The sequence below is a fragment of the Anomaloglossus baeobatrachus genome, chromosome 8 (assembly GCF_048569485.1).
Source record: "Anomaloglossus baeobatrachus isolate aAnoBae1 chromosome 8, aAnoBae1.hap1, whole genome shotgun sequence".
In the NCBI taxonomy this organism is placed as follows: domain Eukaryota; kingdom Metazoa; phylum Chordata; class Amphibia; order Anura; family Aromobatidae; genus Anomaloglossus; species Anomaloglossus baeobatrachus.
The window spans coordinates 36613862-36636421 of record NC_134360.1 but is presented as its reverse complement, the minus strand read 5'-3'; the positions used below and the strand labels follow the sequence as shown (position 1 = coordinate 36636421).

Here is a 22560-nt window from a genome sequence, read left to right as displayed (position 1 = left end):
TTGGAAAAGCAAAAAATAAAAGTCCGGCTCGACCTTGAAAAACTTCTTTGTCTTACTTCTTGCAAAATGTGTTGAGTAGCTTTGCAAAATAAAAAAAAATTAAATTATATATATATATTTATTTTATATATATATATATATATATATATATATATATATATATATATATATATATATATTTTTTTTTTTTTTTTTTCTTTTTAATTTATTTATAATTATTTTTTTTCTTAATTTGTTCATTGAATAAATTACCGTAAATAAATATATATATGTATATATATATATATGTATATATATATATATATATATATATATATATATATATATATATATATATATAATGTATTTATATTTATTTTTTCTTAATTTGTTCATTAAATAAATTAATTAATTATAAATAAATTTTCTCTCTCTCATTTATATATATATATATATATATATATATATATATATATATATATATATATCTCTAACACATTTATTTTTTATTTATAATTAATTTATTTAATGAACAAATGAAGAAAAAAATAAATATAACTAAATTTTATATATATATATTTATTTATATTTATTCTTTTCTTAATTTGTTCATTCACTTTCTTAAAGACTTTAAAAATTCTGCTGGTTGTTTTAGGGACGAGCTGTTCTTTCTTCCAAGGACTTCACTTGTGTATATTTAGAAAACTATGATGAGATCGGTAACTTATAGGTACTGATTTTGTGTTATATCATGTCTTACAAGGAGCTGCTTCCAAATTCTTATTCTTGCCCATGGAAATCTGACTTTTGCAGTCAGAATTGTGACCTAACAGCTTAAAGACGACCAACCACCAGGAATTTCATATATAAACTAAAGACAATACTATACTGGCACTATAATGCTGATTCTATACATACCTTTAGTTGTGAGATCGGATGTATAGTTTCTGAAATACAGGCAAGTAAAATTTGTGAAATGCACTGTTATTTGATTGATAGGTGCAACAGAATATCTAAATAGGTGGGTCGGGTTTTGCTAGTTATTCCCGTCCTTGATTGCTGCCTGTCCTTCCTCCCCCTGTCTTTGTTATTACAGGGGGTGGAAGGACAGGCAGCAATCAGGGACAGGAATAACTAGCAAAACCCGACCCACCTTTTACATATTCCGTTGCACCTGTCAATCAAATAACTGTGCATTTCACAAACTTTACTTGCCTATAGTTCAGAAAGTATACATACGCTCTCACAACTAAAGGTATGTTTAGAATCAGCATGATAGTGCCAGTATAACAATGACAATAGTTTATATCTGAAAATCTGGTGGTTGGTCCTCTTTAAGGGTGTAAAAACCTGCGATTTTACCATGTTTTCAGAAAATCTCAGCAAAAAAATGAATCTAGAACACATCACGAGAACACGGCCTAATGATTCAAAGCACGCAGTCCCTAAAAAATCTAGTAACAAAAAAAAAATAAAAATCAGCAGAATTATGAATGCAGCTCTGAAGTATAACACTTATTTTCATGGATAATTATTCATTAATTTCTTGTTTTTGCATCACAGCTCATTTAGAGGATATTCTGAAGATTTTCTATGTGGAAAAATGATGCATTGTCAGTGAGATTTCTCAATATTTATTTTTTTCTGCCATGAAACCTGCAGCTGCATTTGTCATTGCAGATTTGACTGCAGTTTTTTTGCAGAAAAGTAACTTTCCCACAGGATCTAACATACTGGAAGCAGCAGCTGTTTTACTGGGCTCCAGTCCAGAAAGTCTCTATGAACAAGGCTGACACTGGTGCCACTAAATCTATTTAATCAAGGTAATGCTGTTCCTCGCCAGCGTCTTGTTTCCCTTTTGCTTCCATATAAAGAGACATTGTTTTATAAATTTGTCTGAAGACAGAACAAAGTGGATCTCAATTACCGCTATTTATATATCCTTTCTCCGAAGGCGCGCTCCGGCATTTACATATTTTCTTAAGCAATTTCCTCTGGCTTTGGACAAAATATTCTATGTTATCTGCAAACATCTTTTCACTGACCACGTGTGACTATAGGTAGAAAAGCTGTCCACATACTGGATCTGCAGGGATATATCCTTAGGATAAATCGGGTCTCAGAAGATATAGGACTTCAAATCCCCTACAGTGAAATGAAGGCAAATACCGTATTTTTTGGATTATAAGACAAACTTTTCCTCCCAATAATTTGGGAGGAAAATGAGGGGTGCGTGTTACTGAATGTAGCTTGCCGGGAGGTGATGGCTGTGGTGGGAGCTGTGCTGCCTGCAGTGGGGGCGGCTGTGCCGGCTGCGGCGGCTGTGCTGGATGTGGTGAGGGCGGGTGTGCTGGCTGCGGCGAGGGCGGCTGTGCTGGCTGCGGCGGCTGTGCTGGCTGCGGCGGGGGCGGCTGTGCTGGCTACGGCGAGGGCAGCTGTGCTGGCTGCGGTGGGGACGGCTGTGCTGGCTGCGGCGGGGGCGGCTGTGCTGGCTGCGGCGGGGGTGGCTGTGCTGGCTGCGGCGGGGGTGGCTGTGCTGGCTGCGGCGGGGGCGGCTGTGCTGGCTGCGGCGAGGGCGGCTGTGCTGGCTGCGGTGGGGGCAGCTGTGCTAGCTGCGGCTGTGTGAAGCAGGGCGGGGTGTGGGGTGTCGGGTGTCCTAGCTGCTCTGTCGGTGGTGCTGCTTCAAATAATGGCGCCCGGAGTTGGCACATGCGCAGATGGAGCTCTCAGCTCAAGATCTCATCTGCGCATGCGCCACCTCCGGCCCATTGATCTCCCAGCAGCGGAATTAAGGAAAATAGCGCCTGGAGGTGGCGTGTGCACAAATGAGAGCTCGACTTGTCATTGAGGAAAGACCGCGGGGCCATTTCTTTGAAGCCCTCAACGCTGACAGAGCATCTGGGACACCTGCCGCACCGCCCTGCTCCACACAACCAGCTCAGCCCACACCACTGCCAGCACAGCCCCCACCGCAGCGCCTGCAGCATTGCCCTATTCCAGAACTCCCCCGGCCTCCTGTGACCCCGCTCCACCACCGCTGCCCTCGCCTTCTGGTAAGACACCACCGAAGTATAAGACGGACCTTTTTTTTTCTCTAAATTTGGAGTGCGTCTTATAAAACGAAAAATACGGTAATTAAATTCAGTTTGCCACCAGTAGGGGCAGTACAGGAGGTTACCATAGACTCACCGATCTCCCTCCACATTGTTAATATTTACCAAATTCTTAACTTACAAAATGCAACATACAGCACTCGAAAAAAAATAATACAACCGCCATATATACAACTTATCGACAAAGTCTTTGTTTTTCAAGATTCAGATCAGCTCTAGACGTGTGCAAACGGAAAATTCTCACAGTTTTTCAGTACAGTCCTTGAAACAATAAGCTGCCCGTTATAGTCTACGGTGTCGGTCGCCTAGAGTCTCCGTGGGCTTGTTGGTCAACGCGTCTTCTTCCTCGGAACTGTAGAAATGATTCCTCGAGTTATAGGTGAAAAACTGAGATTTCGTATCGCAAGTCATATCGAGAAGGTCGAAAGAATCGCTGGAGAGAAAACTGTCGTCGCTGATGACGCTCGACGGCCGACTCGGGCTCTTCAGAGGGTCTGTATTGTTTAGGACGAGGTCTTCCAAGGAGTCTGAAAGCCGTAGAGCCGAGCAGTCGGGGGGAAGGTCCAAGCTGGCGGAGAAGCGCCCGTTCTTTTTCAGAATGCCCTTTTTTCTTTTCGAGTGCTTGTCGGCCTTGGCCTTTTCTTCCGGGACTGTGAGGTAGGTTTTCTGGATTTCCGTAGGTGTTAATCTCTCCGGGGAAGAAGAATAACCGGATTCCCGCTCGCTTGTTTTTTTCAGGATCCCTTTTTTCGGCATGTTGAAAGTGCATTCGATATTGGCTGACTTGTGCGACTCGTAGGCGGATGTGGATTGCGTTTCTCCGCTGAGCTCCAAGCGATCTTCAGACAGGTTTTCTGAGAAAGTCGAGTTTAGGAAAGAACTGTCAAAGCTGCTCCTTTTCTTCAAGATGCCTTTTGGTTTTTGCCTGGGAACAGTAAGTTCAGGCTCCTGCTGAGAGTGATTAATGTCGTTCTCTTTTTTCGACTTTCTCAGACAGGCTTCGTATTCATCCTCCTCCCCTTGCTGGGCTTTGCCATGTTCTTTCTGTGAGGCTTTGAAACTCGGCGTGTTCTGACACTCGATGTACCGAGCCAACAGCGGAGACCGGCATTCGGGTACCAGGTCACAGTCGCAGACCACCGTGTCGTAGCCCCAATTAACCCACCAGTGATTGGCAATGTCTTCAATCGTAGCTCTCCTGGCTGGATTTACCGTCAGCATCCAGTCGATCAGTCCGCAGGCTCCTGTATAGAGAGGACAATCGTTACTGCCGGATACATCAATCACAATACAAATTATAGACAACCAGCTTCAGAAATGGGAAAGTTCTGGAAGACAAAAAAGTTGTTCCAATTTAAAGGAAAACTCCAGCTAAAACTTTACAAACTTTGTTTCATGCCTAGAGAGGGTGGAGCATGAGACGCGGATTCCTGACTTCCTGTGTCATGCTCCGTCCCCTTCAGGTCTTGCACTAGAAATAACATTGATGTGTTACTTTAAAGGGGTATTCTCAAATTTGAAAGTAGGGAAAAAAAAAATCAGAACGCTGGGGGTCCGACCGCCGTGGCCCTAAATGTTTCCAAGAACTAGTGCTCTCAAGTGCCCCGTGTGAATGAAACGGTGGTCAAGCATGCACCCTCCGTTCACTCTTATCACGTGTGACAGACAGTCATGTGGTTTCTGGCCATAGCAGGTCACAGCGTTTGGCTGCACAAAATGCTCCCTGACTTTCCATTGTTCCTGCTGTCAGTATTCATTGGTATAGGTAGCTTTCCTGCTGGATTTTCATCTCTCCCCCTTTTGAACCCAGGAGGAGCTCGCCTTCCACCCAGCTTTTGATCATCAGCATCCTCTTGGTGTTTAAATACCCTTTCCTTCCTTGGACTGGTGCTGGTGATATTTTCAGTTCATTCAAGCCTTGCTTGCAAGCAGGTAGCTTGTACTCCTTTGTGGTATCATTGCTGAAAACGTTGCTGAACGTCTACCTGTGTCATCTGTAAATAAGTAGTTCATGCATTATCCCCCCTGTGTGTCTTCCTTGTGTCGTCCACAGTGTTTAGTGGGGTTGACGAAGAGCTCATCCCATCCGTTCCCTATTTAGGGCCTTCCACCCTGCTGCTGATCATCAGCATTACCTTAGTGCTTAAATACCCCTTCCTTCCTTGGACTGGTGCTGGTGATATTTTCAGTTCATTCAAGCCTTGCTTGCAAGCAGGTGGCTTGTACTCCTCTGTGGTATCTTTGCTGAATACTTTGCTGAGCTTCTACCTGAGTCATCTGTAGATAAGTAGTTCATGATTTTCCCCCTGTGTGTCCTCCTTGTGTCTTCTATAGGGTTTAGTGGGGTTGATGAAGAACTCATCCCACCCGTTACCTATTTAGGGTCCAGAACTAGGGATACCTAGGGTTAGGTGTCCGGCTTGGCGCATAGCGGAACCTATCTAGGGTGGTGAGGGACCCCAGGGACCAGCAGTAGGTTTGATCAGTTCCCTAGACACAGGGTTTCCTATGCCTTTCGACGTTCGCTTGGTACTTCCCCATACCTAGCGTGACACTCTTGGAAGAGCTGGAGATTGGCGAGTGCAGCGCATCCATGAATAGTGTGATTGACCTACACTCCGGCAGTTAGACCTCCATAAATCGGAAAATTTGGATAGGGGGACAACTTTCAAACCTGATACTTATCTCCTATCAGCAGAATAGCCAATAAATCTATGATCAATGGAGGTCCGGCTGCTTAGACCCCCACCAACCTGAGAACATGAGGTCCAAAATCCCATTGTGAATGAAACCGTTTTGAGCATGTGCAACCACCACTCTGAAAAGGCAGTGATCGCACATGCTCACATCAACACCATTTAAATAAGGAACTTTAGGACCCCTATTTTTGTGATTGATGGGGTTTACAAAGGTCAGACCCCCAAGAGATTATACAATTCACAAATCTTGTTTAAAAGAGTATATATATTTTTTGTTGAATGACCCCCTTTAAGGACTTCCGAAGTATGGACCTCATTAAGTCATTATTTAGGGGCTAGGTGTTTTTCGGTCATGTTCTAGAACCCAATTGTCAGAGTGATACAGTGCCGGGACTTTACTTTTCATTGTGTTGGGGCCCCTTGACCCTTAGTGGGCCACGTTTTAGGAGTTATTGTATCCACTTGTCATGATTATTGAAGAAATTTGGAAATCCCTATTTGTCCCAAACAAGAGAAAGATAATAGACATTTATCACTGACCTGACAGATGAGGAGGCTGCCTGTAAAGGCCACTGCCAATCTGTTCTGCCAGAGTCTTGTAATTGCTGTCATCAAATGGCATGCTCCCATAGATCAGTGCATAAAGCAGCACTCCGAGGGCCCAGCAATCAACCTGCGGAGGAAAAGACAGACACTGTGCTCAGTGCTAGTGTGAACATAGCAAGACCTAACCTCCTCTGAAGATGGATCGTCTTGGATTGCAACAGCTGCCGTGTTTTGCAGCAATATTAACCCTAGAACGCCTGCTAGGTCACTTGTTTTCTATGGTAGATTTCTACGGTTGCGCATTCTAGGGTTAAAAATGAATGCAATAATCAGCAATCGTCTGATTTATTTGCAGCGCCTCCACAGGGGGTGCAGAGAATTACACAGTCCTTACTGATATTAATTGCATGTCCAATATTGTTGAGATGCTCTTTGGAAACACTCGGCTGATACATGACGATATTAAAAATGCCATAAGCAGTAAACTATAAAATTAAACCTCTTGAGAACACAGAGGATTTATAATAAGAGGCAAATTGCAAAGCAGCTTATTATTTACAAGCACTTGGCAGTATTACCCTTTAAGATGATGAGAGTAAGCCTTAAAGGGTGTCTGTCAGCAGGTTTTTGCTATGTAATCTGAAGATAGCAGGAGATAGAGCCTGAGACACAGAGTTCAATGATGTGTCATTTATTACCTTGCGTGCTGTTGTTTACTTATAGTGAAGGTTTTATCCCCTCGGATTATCATTGCCAGGACTACATTAGTCTAACCACGCCCCCTCCCCCTCTGATCAGCACCTCTCTGTTTACAGACTTTGTACATAGAGAGCCTAATGGGGCGGGGTTAACTTTCTCAGCTCTGCTGCATTGCTAAATCTAAAAACTTTGATTGTGAAAGAACCTCTGAACCCAGTAAAGTAAGTGATATATCACCGGATTCAGAGTCTCTTTGCCTACATGATGCTTTTCTCAGATGAGATAGCAAAAAGCTGCTGACAGATTCCCTTTAATGCAGAATCTCGGACTATCATTGCCAGGACTACATTAGTCTAACTATGCCCCCTCCCCCTCTGATCAGCACCTCTCTGTTTATAGACTTTGTACCTAGAGAGCCTGATGAGGGTGGGGTTAACTTTCTCAGCTCTGCTGCATTGCTAAATCTATAAACTTTGTTTGTGAAAGAACCGCATCACCCAGTAAAGTATGTGATATATCAGCGGATTCAGAGTCTCTTTGCCTACATGATGCTGTTCTCAGATGAGATAGCAAAAACCTGCTGACAGGTTCCCTTTAATGCAGAATCTCTAATAGGGTACCTTAAAAATGTGTAAGCTAGAGAGGTCCTTTAAATAGTAAACTGGATAATGTTAAAAGGCACAGAATAAGAGCTAATTAACACAACAAAACTTGCCGCTGATTTGACTTTTTCATATTATGCTGCAAGTCTTGACCAGGCCCAAACTAACAGACTTGCGGTTGTTAATTTCAAGACCGGCGGTTTTCCCAGGCGTTAGTTTCACACATCTGATATTACCAGTCCGAGCTATGGTCTGCTATGTATGGACTGGCTGCGGGTCTCCAGACCTGCTAGTTTCACATATGCCTATGAGGCTGTCAGGAAACCTGCAGCCAGGGACAGGACAATGCGGTCCATACTAAGTATATAAATGTTGGTGTCACTATGACATTGGGATAGCAAAAAACCGGGGCTCCTACGCTGATCCTCAAGCTACGGGGCCCCATGCTATCCCTAACCTTAGGGATACTCCTAATGGTGGAGAGGCCTGAGTCTCCTTGTGGGCCTGTTGCTGACCAGTCCTGATCTGATACTCCCTTGAGTGTGTTGAAACCCACAGATAAAGACAGTCAGGGGAAACCAAACTGTGTCACTCAGCACACACACACACACACACACACACACACACACATACACACACACACACATACATAGGTATAAGACAATAAGAGATTAGGAGGAAAATAAGGATGGTCAGCATTAAGGGACAGGGGGCAATGGAAATGTAAATACGGTATATGTAACAATGACATAGCGACAAACCAGGGTTCCTAACCTGTCCTTCAAGCTGGGAAAGCCTATGCTATCCCTAACCTCAGGGATACTCTTGATGGTGGAGAGGCCCGAGTCTCCTTCCTGGCCCTGCTCGTGTCCACTCCTGAGCTGAGTGAGCAAGGATGGTTGACCTTAGGGAGATCAACATCCACCACTGCGGAGACACCATCACGTGTTTCTCAACGCAGTGATTCTAGAGCAATGCCCCCTGGGAAATATTCAAAGCAAGAAGGCCTGCGGAGACACCATCACATGTTTCTCAACGCTGGCAGGAAACTAGCCAGGTCTTTCACCGGGAAGGAACAACCACGGGAAGGGCAGTCTCCAGTCAAGGAGACCACCTATGCCAAACATGGTATCCATCCACAGACAGCCGTTTCGGGGTATTTGCCCCTCATCAGTGTGGAGTAGGAATCTACTAGGCAATGTCCCACTAGCCAGATTCCTACTCCACACTGATGAGGGGCTAATACCCCGAAACGGCTGTCTGTGGATGGATACCATGTTTGGCATAGGTGGTCTCCTTGACTGGAGACTGCCCTTCCCGTGGTTGTTCCTTCCCGGTGAAAGACCTGGCTAGTTTCCTGCCAGCGTTGAGAAACATGTGATGGTGTCTCCGCAGGCCTTCTTGCTTTGAATATTTCCCAGGGGGCATTGCTCTAGAATCACTGCGTTGAGAAACACGTGATGGTGTCTCCGCAGTGGTGGATGTTGATCTCCCTAAGGTCAACCATCCTTGCTCACATAGTCTTTTACTAGGCAATGTCCCACTAGCCAGATTCCTACTCCACACTGATGAGGGGCAAATACCCCGAAACGGCTGTCTGTGGATGGATACCATGTTTGGCATAGGTGGTCTCCTTGACTGGAGACTGCCCTTCCCGTGGTTGTTCCTTCCCGGTGAAAGACCTGGCTAGTTTCCTGCCAGCGTTGAGAAACATGTGATGGTGTCTCCGCAGGCCTTCTTGCTTTGAATATTTCCCAGGGGGCATTGCTCTAGAATCACTGCGTTGAGAAACACGTGATGGTGTCTCCGCAGTGGTGGATGTTGATCTCCCTAAGGTCAACCATCCTTGCTCACATAGTCTTTTACTAGGCAATGTCCCACTAGCCAGATTCCTACTCCACACTGATGAGGGGCAAATACCCCGAAACGGCTGTCTGTGGATGGATACCATGTTTGGCATAGGTGGTCTCCTTGACTGGAGACTGCCCTTCCCGTGGTTGTTCCTTCCCGGTGAAAGACCTGGCTAGTTTCCTGCCAGCGTTGAGAAACATGTGATGGTGTCTCCGCAGGCCTTCTTGCTTTGAACACTCCTGAGCTGATTCCCCCTTTCCCCAGAGAGGGAGGGACAGGAGTGAGATGAAACCCACAGATAAAGATAGACAAGGGAAAACTAAAACTCTGTCACACACACACACACACACATATACACACACACGATAAGACAATAAGAGATTCAGGAGGAAAAATAAGAGCAGGAAAGAAGCTACAAGACAACAGAGGTAAACTCCACAACCGCTCCAAGCAAAAAGAAACGCTTTCACCAGAAAGTCTGGGACACCAAAGCTCACAGATCAACACAGAATAAACTATAGCTGGAATAGGTAGATCTTTTCAGCTAGCATAAATAGGAGGGGAGCAGATGTGATAGGCCTCACAAGCAGACTAGTAGAGATTAACTCTTGCTTGTCTGCCTATAAATAAGCACACAGCAGTTCAATGCCCGAGTCTGGCTGTGTTGATCCCAGACACCAGAGAAACCATCGGGTGGAATGTCAGAATCTGCAATCTGAATAGGGACCGACGCCGCCATGACAGTTGGCAAAGTTTGTGCAAAAAACTCCGTTATGCAGCCTAGTATCTACCTCTGGTCCACGGTACGGAAGACCCTTGACAATCTCCGGAGACGCATACAGCGGGCTGCCACAGTACGTTTCCAGGACCTTGTTCTTGTGATACAGATTTGAGAGTCCAAAGTCCGCAAGCTTAAAAAGAGATAAAAAATATCAATCCATTAATTTGCAAACACAAAATAAAATTGTAAGAATTTGCATTGAGACAAGAAAATCCTGATTTGTTTTCCTAAAATAGCGCCACACTTCTCCACAGGTTGTGTTTGGTATTGCAGCTCAATTCCAATTAAACGAATAAAGCTGAGCTGCAATACCGCAGACCACCAGTGGACAGGTGTGGCGCTGTTTTTTTAAGAAACCAGCCGTGTTTAAAAAAAAAAAAAAAAAGCATGTGAAATATGTTGGCGCTATAAAAGTATCAGGAAGCGAATAGTTTATACAACATGGGCTTATGACAATGTGTAATCACAATAACGAGACTAAGAGCCGGAGAATACACAAAGAATCCGAATTGTTTCCTTGAAGGAGCAATTCCAGGAATGCGCGTTCATCCTGCAATATGTCGGGAAGGGAACAAATTGCTGAAGACGGATCCAATTAAAAGTTTCTCTCTTTTTTTTTTTCTATCCTGTGCAATAGTAAAACACAGACATTCCCGGCATTCTTCCGCGGGCGTTGAACCTGCCGTACCTTCCATAAAAGGCCCGTGCACCAGTAGGATGTTAGTCAGTGGCAGCTCCGGCGTATTTTTAGCCGTCCCATGAATCTTTCAGCTATTTCATCCTGGTTGCACTTGAGGTTTTTTTTCGATACATACAAAATAGGTTAATTTTTTGGCTCCTGGGCAGATACTTTATTCCCACGATTTATTACTGCTAATGGAGCACATGGTCGTTAGCGAGCTGGCAGGGTGTCCGGTGGAGCTGGCAAGGTGACCGGATAAGGGTCCATTAGCATTCCGGATCCTCGCGTCTGGAGGATTTTGGCAGAAGTAATGCTGTGGACGGGGGTGCTTATAGGTTCCTATAAGGCTTTGATACTTATTGTAGGACTGGATTGAGATTGGCAGGGACCCCAACTTTACCTGAGCCTTATAGCAGCCACCTATTAAAAAATGGCCGCACATATGTTTGCCCTCATGATAGTGAGTGGTGGAAGCCCCAAAGCACGTACCAGCCGTATAATCCACTAGTAGACCATGTAGCTGCTCAGGGGCCCCTGCAGAGGGGAAATCCAACAGTAGATATTAAAGCACCGGAGTGGCGTTTTAAATATTAGTCGGCCACCCCCTGTCATATCCTCACCTGCCGCCATTTTCATCTTTTTCCAGCGTTCCTCCCGTCAGTCTCTAGCGATTTGTAACCTCCGGCAGCTCCAATGTTTCATGGAGTGCGACAGAGGTCACAAGTCAACGCAACTCTATGAGAGCCTCGTTCTGGCTCTCATAGACTTATATTGAGCACTTATGACGTAACGTCTTCCTTACAGGCACAAGATAGCCCAGCGGGATCGGAGCAGGATAAAAATGCGATATAGTAAGTATAAGACTAATGGCACGGGACTTAGATTTAAAGCACCACTCCACAGCTGAAAAATAAAAGAAAACGCTGCTGTCACGGTTCCGCTGTGCGGAGCTTTTTGCACTTGGAATGCTTTTATCATGACTCGCTGTGTGGAGCATTTTGCATTTGAAAATGCTCTGCTATGTGTCTTTTGCACTTGCTTACAGGTTGTTTTTCAGCACTAGGGTTCATGCTTTTTTTGGGAAGTGCCTTCACAGATGCACCTTGTTCCTGGTGATTGCTCTGTTTCTTTACTGGGCTTGCTCTGTCTGAACTTCGCCAGTCGTACTTCCTGTTTGCTCAGTGCACTCTGGGATCTTGTCTGCTGTAAGTGTTCTGATCTTGGCTTTGCCCTCGAACCTTTTCCTGACCACGTCTCTCTCTGCTCCCTGAACCTTACACTTTACCTCCTGGCTTCTGACTTCGCACCTCTTCCTGACCATGTCTCTGTCTGCTCCCAGAACCTTATATGTTACCTCTCGGCTTCTGACCTCGCACCTCTTCCTGACCACGTCTCTGTCTGCTCCCTGAACCTTATACGTTACCTCCCGGCTTCTGACTTCTGACCTCTTCCTGACCATGTCTCTGTCTGCTCCCTGAATCTTATACGTTACCTCCTGGCTTATGATCCCGGCTTGTCTGACTACCCTTCTATTCATACTGCTCATAGTGCCTAGCATCACAGCCGGAGTGATGCTTTAAAAAGGGTTAATTGCGTTATTAAAAGCTTTAACCTGTTCACAGAATCAGTGAAGATACCTCAAGAACGAGCGTCTGAAAGGCCTTGAAGGACTGGAACAGTGGGCGCACATTCACAACCATGCATCATTTTTTGTCCATGGTGCCGCCTGAAAAAGCCGAGCGCTCTACCAGGCAATTAATGGATTTGAGGTGTGCATAAGTGGCCACCACTCCATTCCATAGAAGCATTTCAGAGCCCCATTGTTGGGTGGGATCAATAGTCAGACCCCCATATATCCATTGGATAACTGATGACTTTTATTGATGGGAATAAGCCTTTAAACAGAGCTGGGCAAAGAGATTCCCACTGGGCCACCATCCGCTACAGTACTCCATGACAGCAGGACCAGGGCAGTGTAGATCTCCTCCTCTTCCAGCACTCGAATGTCGGCATCCTGGCAGCCCCTTGTGATTAATAGAAGCCAATGATATTGTTGCGTTGTGGCTTGGAACATGTCCTGATGTTGCATGAGGCTTAAGCACATGGCCTAACACAATGTCATGACATCGCGATGGCCTAGTAATTGCAAGTGAGGACCAGCATACCGGCATTGGAGAGCTGGATGAGTACAGAATTACTGAATTGTATGCCGGCTCCGTCTAGTAGGAATCTTTTTGCTCATCTCTACCTATAAGTGGTGAGAAACTGTACTCCCTCCTGCATTTTTGGAAAACATGGAGTACAAAATTGGTACAAGGGTTGTACGCGGGGAAAAAAACCCAGTAGGCCATTCCATCCAAGGTGGCAAAACTTGGCACCACAATGGGGACCAACTTTGATACTTGCTATGCCATCTCTTCTATAATGCTATAAAGAGCACTGAACCCCCACAAATAAAAACTCCATACAATGGCTCATCCCCAAGTAATTAACAGTGCTGTATAACAGTCATATCCGTGTGTGGGAAAGTTGGGTGAACATTGATCAGATCAGTGTCTTATATTATATTGTCTCCGAAATATACACTAGGGCTTATTTTCAGGGGATGCCTTATATTTATTTGTTTTCTTTGATGAAGGGTTCCTGCTGTATTCTTTAATGGAAATCTGTCAGGTCATTTTTGCATACCATGCCGAAATAGGGCTTGGACAGGCCTTTCAGGATATGTAACTTTTATTGCTGTAGGTTGCCCCGTTGTGTTGCTGTAAGCCCCGGAATATTTATAGTCGTGCGCCGCCTGTTAATGCAAGATGAATATTCACTCCTTTCCTCGCCCGTAATCTAGAACACCCCTCTGAATCGGCATCAGTGATTGGGTGCAGTCAGACTACCATATTACTAGTCCAAGGCCCGTATGCCAATCCTTGGACTGGCCGACTGCTTTCCTGACCTGAGCGCGACTGTGTATTTCTATGCAGCTGTCACTCTCAGATCAGGAGAGCAGACAGTCAGTCTGAGGATCCATGTAAAAAGAGATGGAAGGCACTCATCAAATATGCGGTACAAAAAAGCTGTTTTATTCGACCATCAGGTCAGGGGGAAAGGCGTGAGGGAGGTGGGAACACACAATCCGTCGGACGACGGCCGTTTCGCGTCTTTACAACCGACACTTCCACGAGTCCATGGACTCGTAGAAGCGTCGGTTGTAAAGATGCGAAACGGCCGTCGTCCGATGGATTGTGTGTTCCCGCCTTTCCCCCTGACCTGATGGTCGAATAAAACAGCTATTTATACCGCATATTTGGTGAGTGCCTTCCATCTCTTTTTACATGGACTGTATGGATTGTTGTCTATTGGAATGAGCACCGTTGCCAGAATGCAAGGAAATTTACAAGCCATATAATGCGTATATAAACCTGAAATAGGAAGATTGAGTGGCTAGCTCGCTGAATGGTGCCAGTGTTTCCTCCTTTCTCTGTTAAGTCAGTCTGAGGATTGCGATACGATCCTCGGACGAGTAAAACAGCCGTCTAACTGCATTGAATCCCTGACGTAGAACTTAGAGGGGTGTTCTGGATTATGGGGGGGTTGGAGTGAATATTCATTTTGCATAATCAGCCGACACACAACTATAAATATTCCGGAGCTTACAGCAACACAACGGGGCAATGTACAGCAATAAAAGTTACATACTCTAAAAGTGCTCCCCAAGCCCTATTTCAGGATACCATTAGTAGGGTATGCAAAAATGAACTGCAACTATGGCTTACTTTTGGAGTAGGACTTATATTTTAAGCATACTCGAAAAATCCTGCTATGGCTTATTTTCAGAGTAATTTTCGCAGAAACACAAATTTTCTCCACTTACCTTTACATTCAGGTTTTCATCCAGGAGGATATTCTCCAGTTTGATGTCTCTGTGCACAATTCCATTCTACAAATGATAATGTAAAAGCAAAGTTAGCAAAAATTCAGGTACACAGTTACCATCAAATCATCGGTGCTAAATTAACAAATATTTTCTGGACCACTAGAGTCACTTTATTCCAAAGATACCTGTCCCCGGTTTGTCTCTGGTAAGACAGATCAGTTATATTGCACTGCAATACCAAAGACAACCTGCAGACAGGGGTGGCGCTGTTTTGGAAGAAATGAGCCATATTTCCCTAACTCTATAAAAACCCTTTAAATACATGTTTGTAAGTGTAAAATGCACCTGGAAAAAACCCCAACAGACAATCATAGAAAAGCATGGAGTGGTGGTGCGCATGCGCAGCCAATGCGCTATTCAAATGAAGATTCCCATTCTCAGAATTGGTGACATTCACTCTTTGTCACTCCCATAGACAATGAATGTCCTTTAGAGCCCTATTCTTGGGATCGTGGTCTCTGTAAATCCCACAATCAACAAATTGGGTATTGCTGAACATGCGCGACCACCGCTCCATTCTAATAAGGTCTCCAGAGGCCTATGGTTGAGGTAGAGAATATGACCTTCTGTCAGACCCATAGACAATGGACTTCAGTTCTTGGGATTGGTGGGAGTGAGTCTTTGTAAGTCCCACAATGGAGGAATAGGACCCATGCGCAACCATCAGTCTTTGTTATTTGATATTGGGAATGACTTTCTGTTTCTCCTACAGACAATGAATAAGTGTCACACAGATTTTTACAAACTTTGGCAACTCATGACAGCGTTGGGCTCTGTTCAGATTAGTGATTCTGACACTCCACCTTAAAACATCTCTGGGTCTGATCAACGTAGGCCAGCAGATTGGAAGTTCATAGGCAGGCTAGCAAGAGTTAATCTCTGCTAGTCTGCTTGTTAGTCTCTTTTGATCACATGTTGATGGGGAGCCAATCACATCTGCTTCCCTCCTATATCTGCTAGCCTTCTATGTCAGCTATAGTTTATCTTAGTCTGAATCACAACACCTCACAAGTCAAGCTATCTGGTGATTGTGGTACTAGTTGCTGAGGCGTTAACCCTTGTTGCCTTTTATTGCTACCTTCCTGCTCTTGCTTTTCTCCTGAGTCTCTCATTGTTTGTTCCTGTGTGTGCAGTGTGTCAGAGTTTTGGTTTTCCCTTGTCTGTCTTTGTGTGTTTTCATTTTGCTTCTACCCCTTCCTTCCCTGGTGGGAGAGGGGAATTAGATTAGATCTGGTCAGAAGCATAGCCAGACACATGACTCCGGCATCTCCACCTTCAGGAGTAATCCGCAGGTTAGGGATAGCCTAGAATCCCTTGGTCTGAGGGACAGCATAGGAGCGCCTATCCCTCGCTATCCCACAGTCCTATGGTAAAAATAAGCTTCAGAGCTACATTCTTGGGTTCAGTGAGACGGACTCTTGGTCAGTCCCACAGTCAATGATTATGGCGCTGATGCACATACGTGCCATCACTTCATTCAAATAGGGTCTTCAGAGCACTGTACTTTGGATAGGTAGGAGTTACTCTCTGTTACTCCCAATGAATTAGTTTCAGAGCCATGTTCCTGGAAACAGTGAGAACAGTCCTGCAGTCAATGCAATGAATGGAGCTGTGGTGTGCAACCGCGGCCATCACACGGGGGTCTCCAGAGCCCTGTTCTCATCATAGTGACTTTCGGTCATTCCCATAAACAATGATTGGGCCATATTCTTAGGATGGGTGGAAGTGACTGGCATGGTGGTGCGCATGCGCAACAATCACACCATACAAATGGGGGTCTCCAGAGCCTTGTTCTCATCATAGTGACTTTTGGTAATTCCCATAAACAATGATTGAGCCATATTCTTAAGATCGGTGGAAGTGACTGGCGCGGTGGTGCGCATGCGCGACAATCACACCATCCAAATGGGGGGCTCCAGAGCCTTGTTCTCATCATAGTGACTTTTGGTAATTCCCATAAACAATGATTGAGCCATATTCTTAAGATCGGTGGAAGTGACTGGCGCGGTGGTGCGCATGCGCGACCATCACACTATACAAATGGGGTTCTCATGGTAGTGACTTTCGGTCATTCCCATAAACAATGATTGAGCCATATTCTTAAGATCGGTGGAAGTGACTGGCGCGTGGTGCGCATGCGCGACCATCACACCATAGAAATGGGGTCTCCAGAGCCCTGTTCCATCATAGTGACTTTCGGTCATTCCCATAAACAATTATTGAGCCATATTCTTAAGATTGGTGGGATTGACTGGCGCGGTGGTGCGCATGCGCAACCATCACACTATACAAATGGGGTCTCCAGAGCCCTGTTCTCATCATTGTGACTTTCGGTCATTCCCAAAAACAATGATTGGCCCATATTCTTAGGATCGGTGCGAGTGACTTGCGCCGTGGTGCGCATGCGTGACCATCACATCACTGAAATGCCAGTCTCCAGGTTCCCAGAATGGTGGGGGCCCAAAACATCAGACCCCCGGTGATCAGAATATCTTTTTACACTTTAAACATGAACATTGATTTGCTTCCTTTGTTTCGTGCGGCTGTTCCACAGTGAGACATAATGGGAGACGGACGATTTACGGTCGGTGTCAGACATTTTATTATTTCCAGTGGTCACCGCCAGAAGTAATAATCTACTGATTGAAAGGAGAGGAAGCCGAAATAAAGAGCATCTCGCTGGAGATAAAGCACACACTGGTTACCCCAGAAACTAAAGTAATGTTTCCCTAGACTCCGGCGTGCCAGAGCGGCAGACGGGGCCGTGACCAGAATGCCGAAAAACAAATCAGCCCCAAAATTAAGTTCTGGATCTAAAAATCACATCATTAACCTATAAGAGACAATCCATGTAGCAGAGCTGAATACGTCACACTACGCTCTACCCGTCCACCATGCTTTACAGTGCAGCTCAGTCTGTGCAGATTGGCTTCTGACTATAACCACAAGCCCACCAGGACTCGTTTACATTACGACAGGGACAGAACTAAAAATCTGCCGCATGTAGTGACTGGGAGACGGGGAGAAGGGTCAGTGAGATGATTCAGAGGTAAAAAACTGACGATTCAGCAGAGCTACAAAAATAGCAAAGAGGTATAAAAAGAGAAATCACTAATAAAAATGTATATATTTTTAGAAAGTCCTATCTCAGGTCTTTGGCATAAATGACCACAGCCGCAAATATCTGAAGAAAGCACAATCAGCGTCTTTATAGTGAGGTAACATTAAAGGGATCATTTCTTAGGAGTCAAATATTATTTTAGCGGGTTTCCATCATTTTGTAATATACTGTCACACAGAGTTTTGCACAAACTTCGCCGGCTGTCATGGCGGCATTGGACACTGTTCAGATTGCAGATTCTGACACTCCGCCTGATGGTTTCTCTGGTGTCTGGGATCAACATAGGCAGACTCGGGCATTGACCTGCTATGTGCTGATTCATAGGCAGGCTAGCAAGAGTTAATCTCTTCTGGTGTGTTTGCTCCTTTGATCACATGTTGTAGGGAGGCTTATCATATTTACTCCCCTCCTATTTATGTTGGTGGAAACCTTCCACACATGCCAGTTATGTTGTTCTGTGAGGTGTGGTGTCCCAGACTTACTGGTGAAAGTTGTGTTTATTGCTTGGTGCAGTTGTGGAGTTCAACCCTGTTGTTTTGTAGCTTCCTTCCTGCTCTTGTTTTTCCTCCTGAATCTCTTGTCTTTACCTTAGTGTGTGTGCTGTGTGACAGAGTTTTAGTTTGCCCTTGTCTATCTTTATCTGTGGGTTTCATCTCACTCCTGTCCACTCAGTCTCTCGGGGATGGGGGAATCGGCTCAGGACTGGTCACGAGCAGGACCAGGAAGGAGACTCAGGCCTCTCCACCATCAAGAGTATCCCTGAGGTTAGGGATAGCCTAGGATCCCCCAGCTTGAAGGACAGCTTAGGAACCCTGGTTTCCCTCCATCCCATTGTCTTCATTACATATAACATCTTTTTCTTTCCATTGCCCCCTGTCCCTTAATGCGGACAGTCCCCTGGTTCCTTGGCAGTCGTTGTTTGATAATCAGTTGGAATGACCTACCATCTTTCCCCCCTTCAACCACGACCTTCAGTCACTGACAGCAGCAGTGATACGCCATCAATGCCAAAATCACCACCTGGCCACTGTAGTCACATGTCAACTAATGTATAGAAAGGCTAACAAAGACTAGTGGGAGCGCTAATGTGGATTTATGTGAAGTATTTTTGCTTTTAGATAAATGCTGGGTGTTTATAAATGTTGGAGACCCCTTAAAGAGGACATGTCACTTGCCACAAATACCGTATTTTTCAGATTATAAGTCACACTTTTCCTCCCAAAAATTTGGGAGCAAAATGAGTGATGCGTCTTAAAATCCGAATGAAACTTACTGGGGGGGTGGTAAAGAAGGCAGGGGCAATACTATGCGGTGTGCTGCCATGCAGCGGGGCTCGGCTGCTCTGTGCTGTGCGGCAGGCGGTGAGTCACGGGCCATTCTGAAAATATCGGCAGTGAGGGCTTCTTAAAATAATGGCGCGTAGAGTTGGCGCATGCGCAGATGGAGCTCTCGGCTCAAGGTCTCATCTGCGCATGCGCCGACTCCGGACGTCATTTTTTCAAGAAGCCCTCACCGCCAACATCTTCAGAATAGCCCTTGACTCACCACCCGCCGCACAGAGTAGCCCCGCAAAGAGCAGAGCCGCGTCCACAGCCCCGGCACAGAGCAGTGCCCACAGTGAGTATCTGGGCTACCTTCTGGCTACCACTCGCATCATCACCGTACTCCAGTATCACCCCTGCCAGCCCCCCTCACTGGTAAGACACCATCGGATTATAATACGGACCTCAATTTTTTTCACCTTTTTTTTTCTCCAAATTTGGGGTGCATCTTATAATCCGATGCGTCTTATAAAACAAAAAATACGGTATATATCTTTGTTACCCTGGAGAAAAAGGTCCTGTCCTTCTGAATCCAGTGCTATTTTTCTTTTTTTTCTCCACCTCTCCGTTCCTAAGATATGGCCTCCTTTTCTCTGGCTAAAATGTAGTCTTTTTTTTACAAGTGGGTGTGGTCCTCTCTTTGCTGTAGTTATCTACTTGAGGACCACGCCCAGTTGTCAAATTTATAGACAAGTGGCCATATCTCAGGAACGGAGAGTCGTAGGAACAAAAGGAAAACAACGCCGGATTCAGGAGAACAGCGGCATTTACATCATGGGAAAAATAAATTACATATTTACAGCAAGTGATAGGTCCTCTAAGAAAAAAAATCAAGGGAAAAATTAAATATAAAAGAATATGTTGGGCCTTTATGGGTGACAACTTGGTTTTCCGTGCTCTTTAGGAGTCAGACATTATCTCTAATTTTTCAGGGAAGTGTTGGGACAAAAAAAAAAGGACTTAGGCTGGATTTATGGGTAATTGAGGATGAGGAGGACTAGTGGGATGACTACCGACTAGTGTTGAGCGGACCCAAACTGTAAAAATCCAGATCCGCGCGGTTTCAGCAGTAGATCCGGGTCCGACCCGGACGCGGGATTCCAGGTGCACGGTCCGGATTCGGCTTTTTTTTTTTTTTTCTCTCTCTCTGTCTCTCTTTTTGGGGGTTGCCCATTGTGTGTGTCTCTCGCTCTCTCTTTTTGGGGGCTGCCCTCTCGCTCTCTCTTTTTGGGGGTTGCCCATTGTGTGTGTCTCTTGCTCTCTCTCTCTTTTTGGGGGCTGCCCTCTCTCTCTCTTTTTGGGGGTTGCCCATTGTGTGTGTCTCTCGCTCTCTCTCTCTTTTTGGGGGCTGCCCTCTCGCTCTCTCTTTTTGGGGGTTGCCCATTGTGTGTGTCTCTTGCTCTCTCTCTCTTTTTGGGGGCTGCCCCCTCACTCTCTCTTTTTGGGGGTTGCACATTGTGTGTGTGTCTCTTGCTCTCTCTCTCTTTTTGGGGGCTGCCCTCTCGCTCTCTCTTTTTGGGGGTTGCCCATTGTGTGTGTTTATCGCTCTCTCTTTTTGGGGGATGCCCATTGTGTGTGTGTCTCTCGCTCTCTCTCTCTTTTTGGGGGCTGCCCTCTCGCTCTCTCTTTTTGGGGGTTGCCCATTGTGTGTGTCTCTTGCTCTCTCTCTTTTTGGGGGCTGCCCTCTCTCTCTCTTTTTGGGGGTTGCCCATTGTGTGTGTCTCTCGCTCTCTCTCTCTTTTTGGGGGCTGCCCTCTCGCTCTCTCTTTTTGGGGGTTGCCCATTGTGTGTGTGTCTCTCGCTCTCTCTTTTTGGGGGCTGCCCTCTCTCTCTCTTTTTGGGGGTTGCCCATTGTGTGTGTCTCTCGCTCTCTCTCTCTTTTTGGGGGCTGCCCTCTCTCTCTCTTTTTGGGGGTTGCCCATTGTGTGTGTCTCTCGCTCTCTCTCTCTTTTTGGGGGCTGCCCTCTCGCTCTCTCTTTTTGGGGGTTGCCCATTGTGTGTGTGTCTCTCGCTCTCTCTTTTTGGGGGCTGCCCTCTCTCTCTCTTTTTGGGGGTTGCCCATTGTGTGTGTCTCTCGCTCTCTCTCTCTTTTTGGGGGCTGCCCTCTCGCTCTCTCTTTTTGGGGGTTGCCCATTGTGTGTCTCTCGCTCTCTCTCTCTCGGATTCTGCTCCCCCTTGACTTATATGTGCCCGTATTCCGTATTGGATCCGGACTTCTTTGTTAACCCGCCACTGATCTGCCGGACCCGGATTATTAGCAGTCCGCTCAACTCTACTACTGAGGCTTGTGGCACTTTGGACGTGGACATAATGTTGGGGCAGAAGCTAGGCCCAACTGTAGGATTGTCTGGTGGGTTAGTCTGACTTGGCGTCTAAACTCAGCCCAAAGGGCATTAACAATCAAATAATAATTAATTTTTAAAAATGTATTAAAAAACTGTAGTTTGGGCCAGATATGAGGGAGTCTCAGCTGCCAGTGACCGCCCCGTGGGTCCATACGCCTCGTATACAGCTGATGATTAGTTTCTTCCTGGTGGGTGATCGGGCTCCGTGTTTTCCCACCTCAGGGCTAATCTCTGTGGAGACGGACAATCGCAAATTCCTCTCCGGCTGAGTCCTGAAATAAACTCATTGCGGTAGTCACGGAATATAAATACCCCGGCATAGGTACATTGTATACCCCTGAATCACCGCGCACTATTTACTCAGGCTACGTCCGCTCTCTGAGCTCCGGAGCCTTCATGTTCTGTGAATTTAAATCAAAGACATAAAATATCTCGGACATAAAGCAGACGCCCCACATCCACAGCCTGGAGACCGGGAATTAGGGGTAAATAGACCTATTCCACAGCAACAAACATCCGACCGAACCTCTCCCACTGAGATCGGCCGTTAGTAGCTACACCTGAGAGAGATCGCCCCCGATCCACAGCCGGGCGCCCCTTATGTCATGGAAACGACACGGAGCGGCGCCCACCACACCCCACATTATACTATTAACCTAAAGGCTTTGTGACCTTGTGTCATAGCAGAAGCTTAAGTATTATGTATGCACTATATGGTGGTATTATCATCTACATAATCAGGCAATGTTATGTGTACATTGTATGGCATGTGTACACTGTATAGCATTATTATTACTTGTACACAGTGTAGTATGTATATGCTGTATGGCACTATGTGTACACTATGGCATTATGGGTACACTGTATAGTTTTAGTATGTATACACTGT

At 45.5% G+C, this 22560-nt stretch overlaps 1 protein-coding gene across 1 annotated transcript in view; it reads right to left on the bottom strand.

Moving 5' to 3' along the window:
- Positions 1-1079: 1079 nt before the first annotated feature.
- Positions 1080-22560, bottom strand: part of LOC142249666 (NUAK family SNF1-like kinase 1) — a 50180-nt gene continuing 28699 nt past the window's right edge. Inside the window, exons 4-7 of the mRNA XM_075321462.1 lie at positions 14821-14886; positions 10281-10400; positions 6332-6464; positions 1080-4336 (exon numbers count right to left, since the gene is read on the bottom strand). Coding sequence (XP_075177577.1) covers positions 3375-4336; positions 6332-6464; positions 10281-10400; positions 14821-14886 — 1281 coding nt within the window. The 3' untranslated portion in view covers positions 1080-3374. The remainder of the gene's footprint in view (positions 4337-6331; positions 6465-10280; positions 10401-14820; positions 14887-22560) is intronic.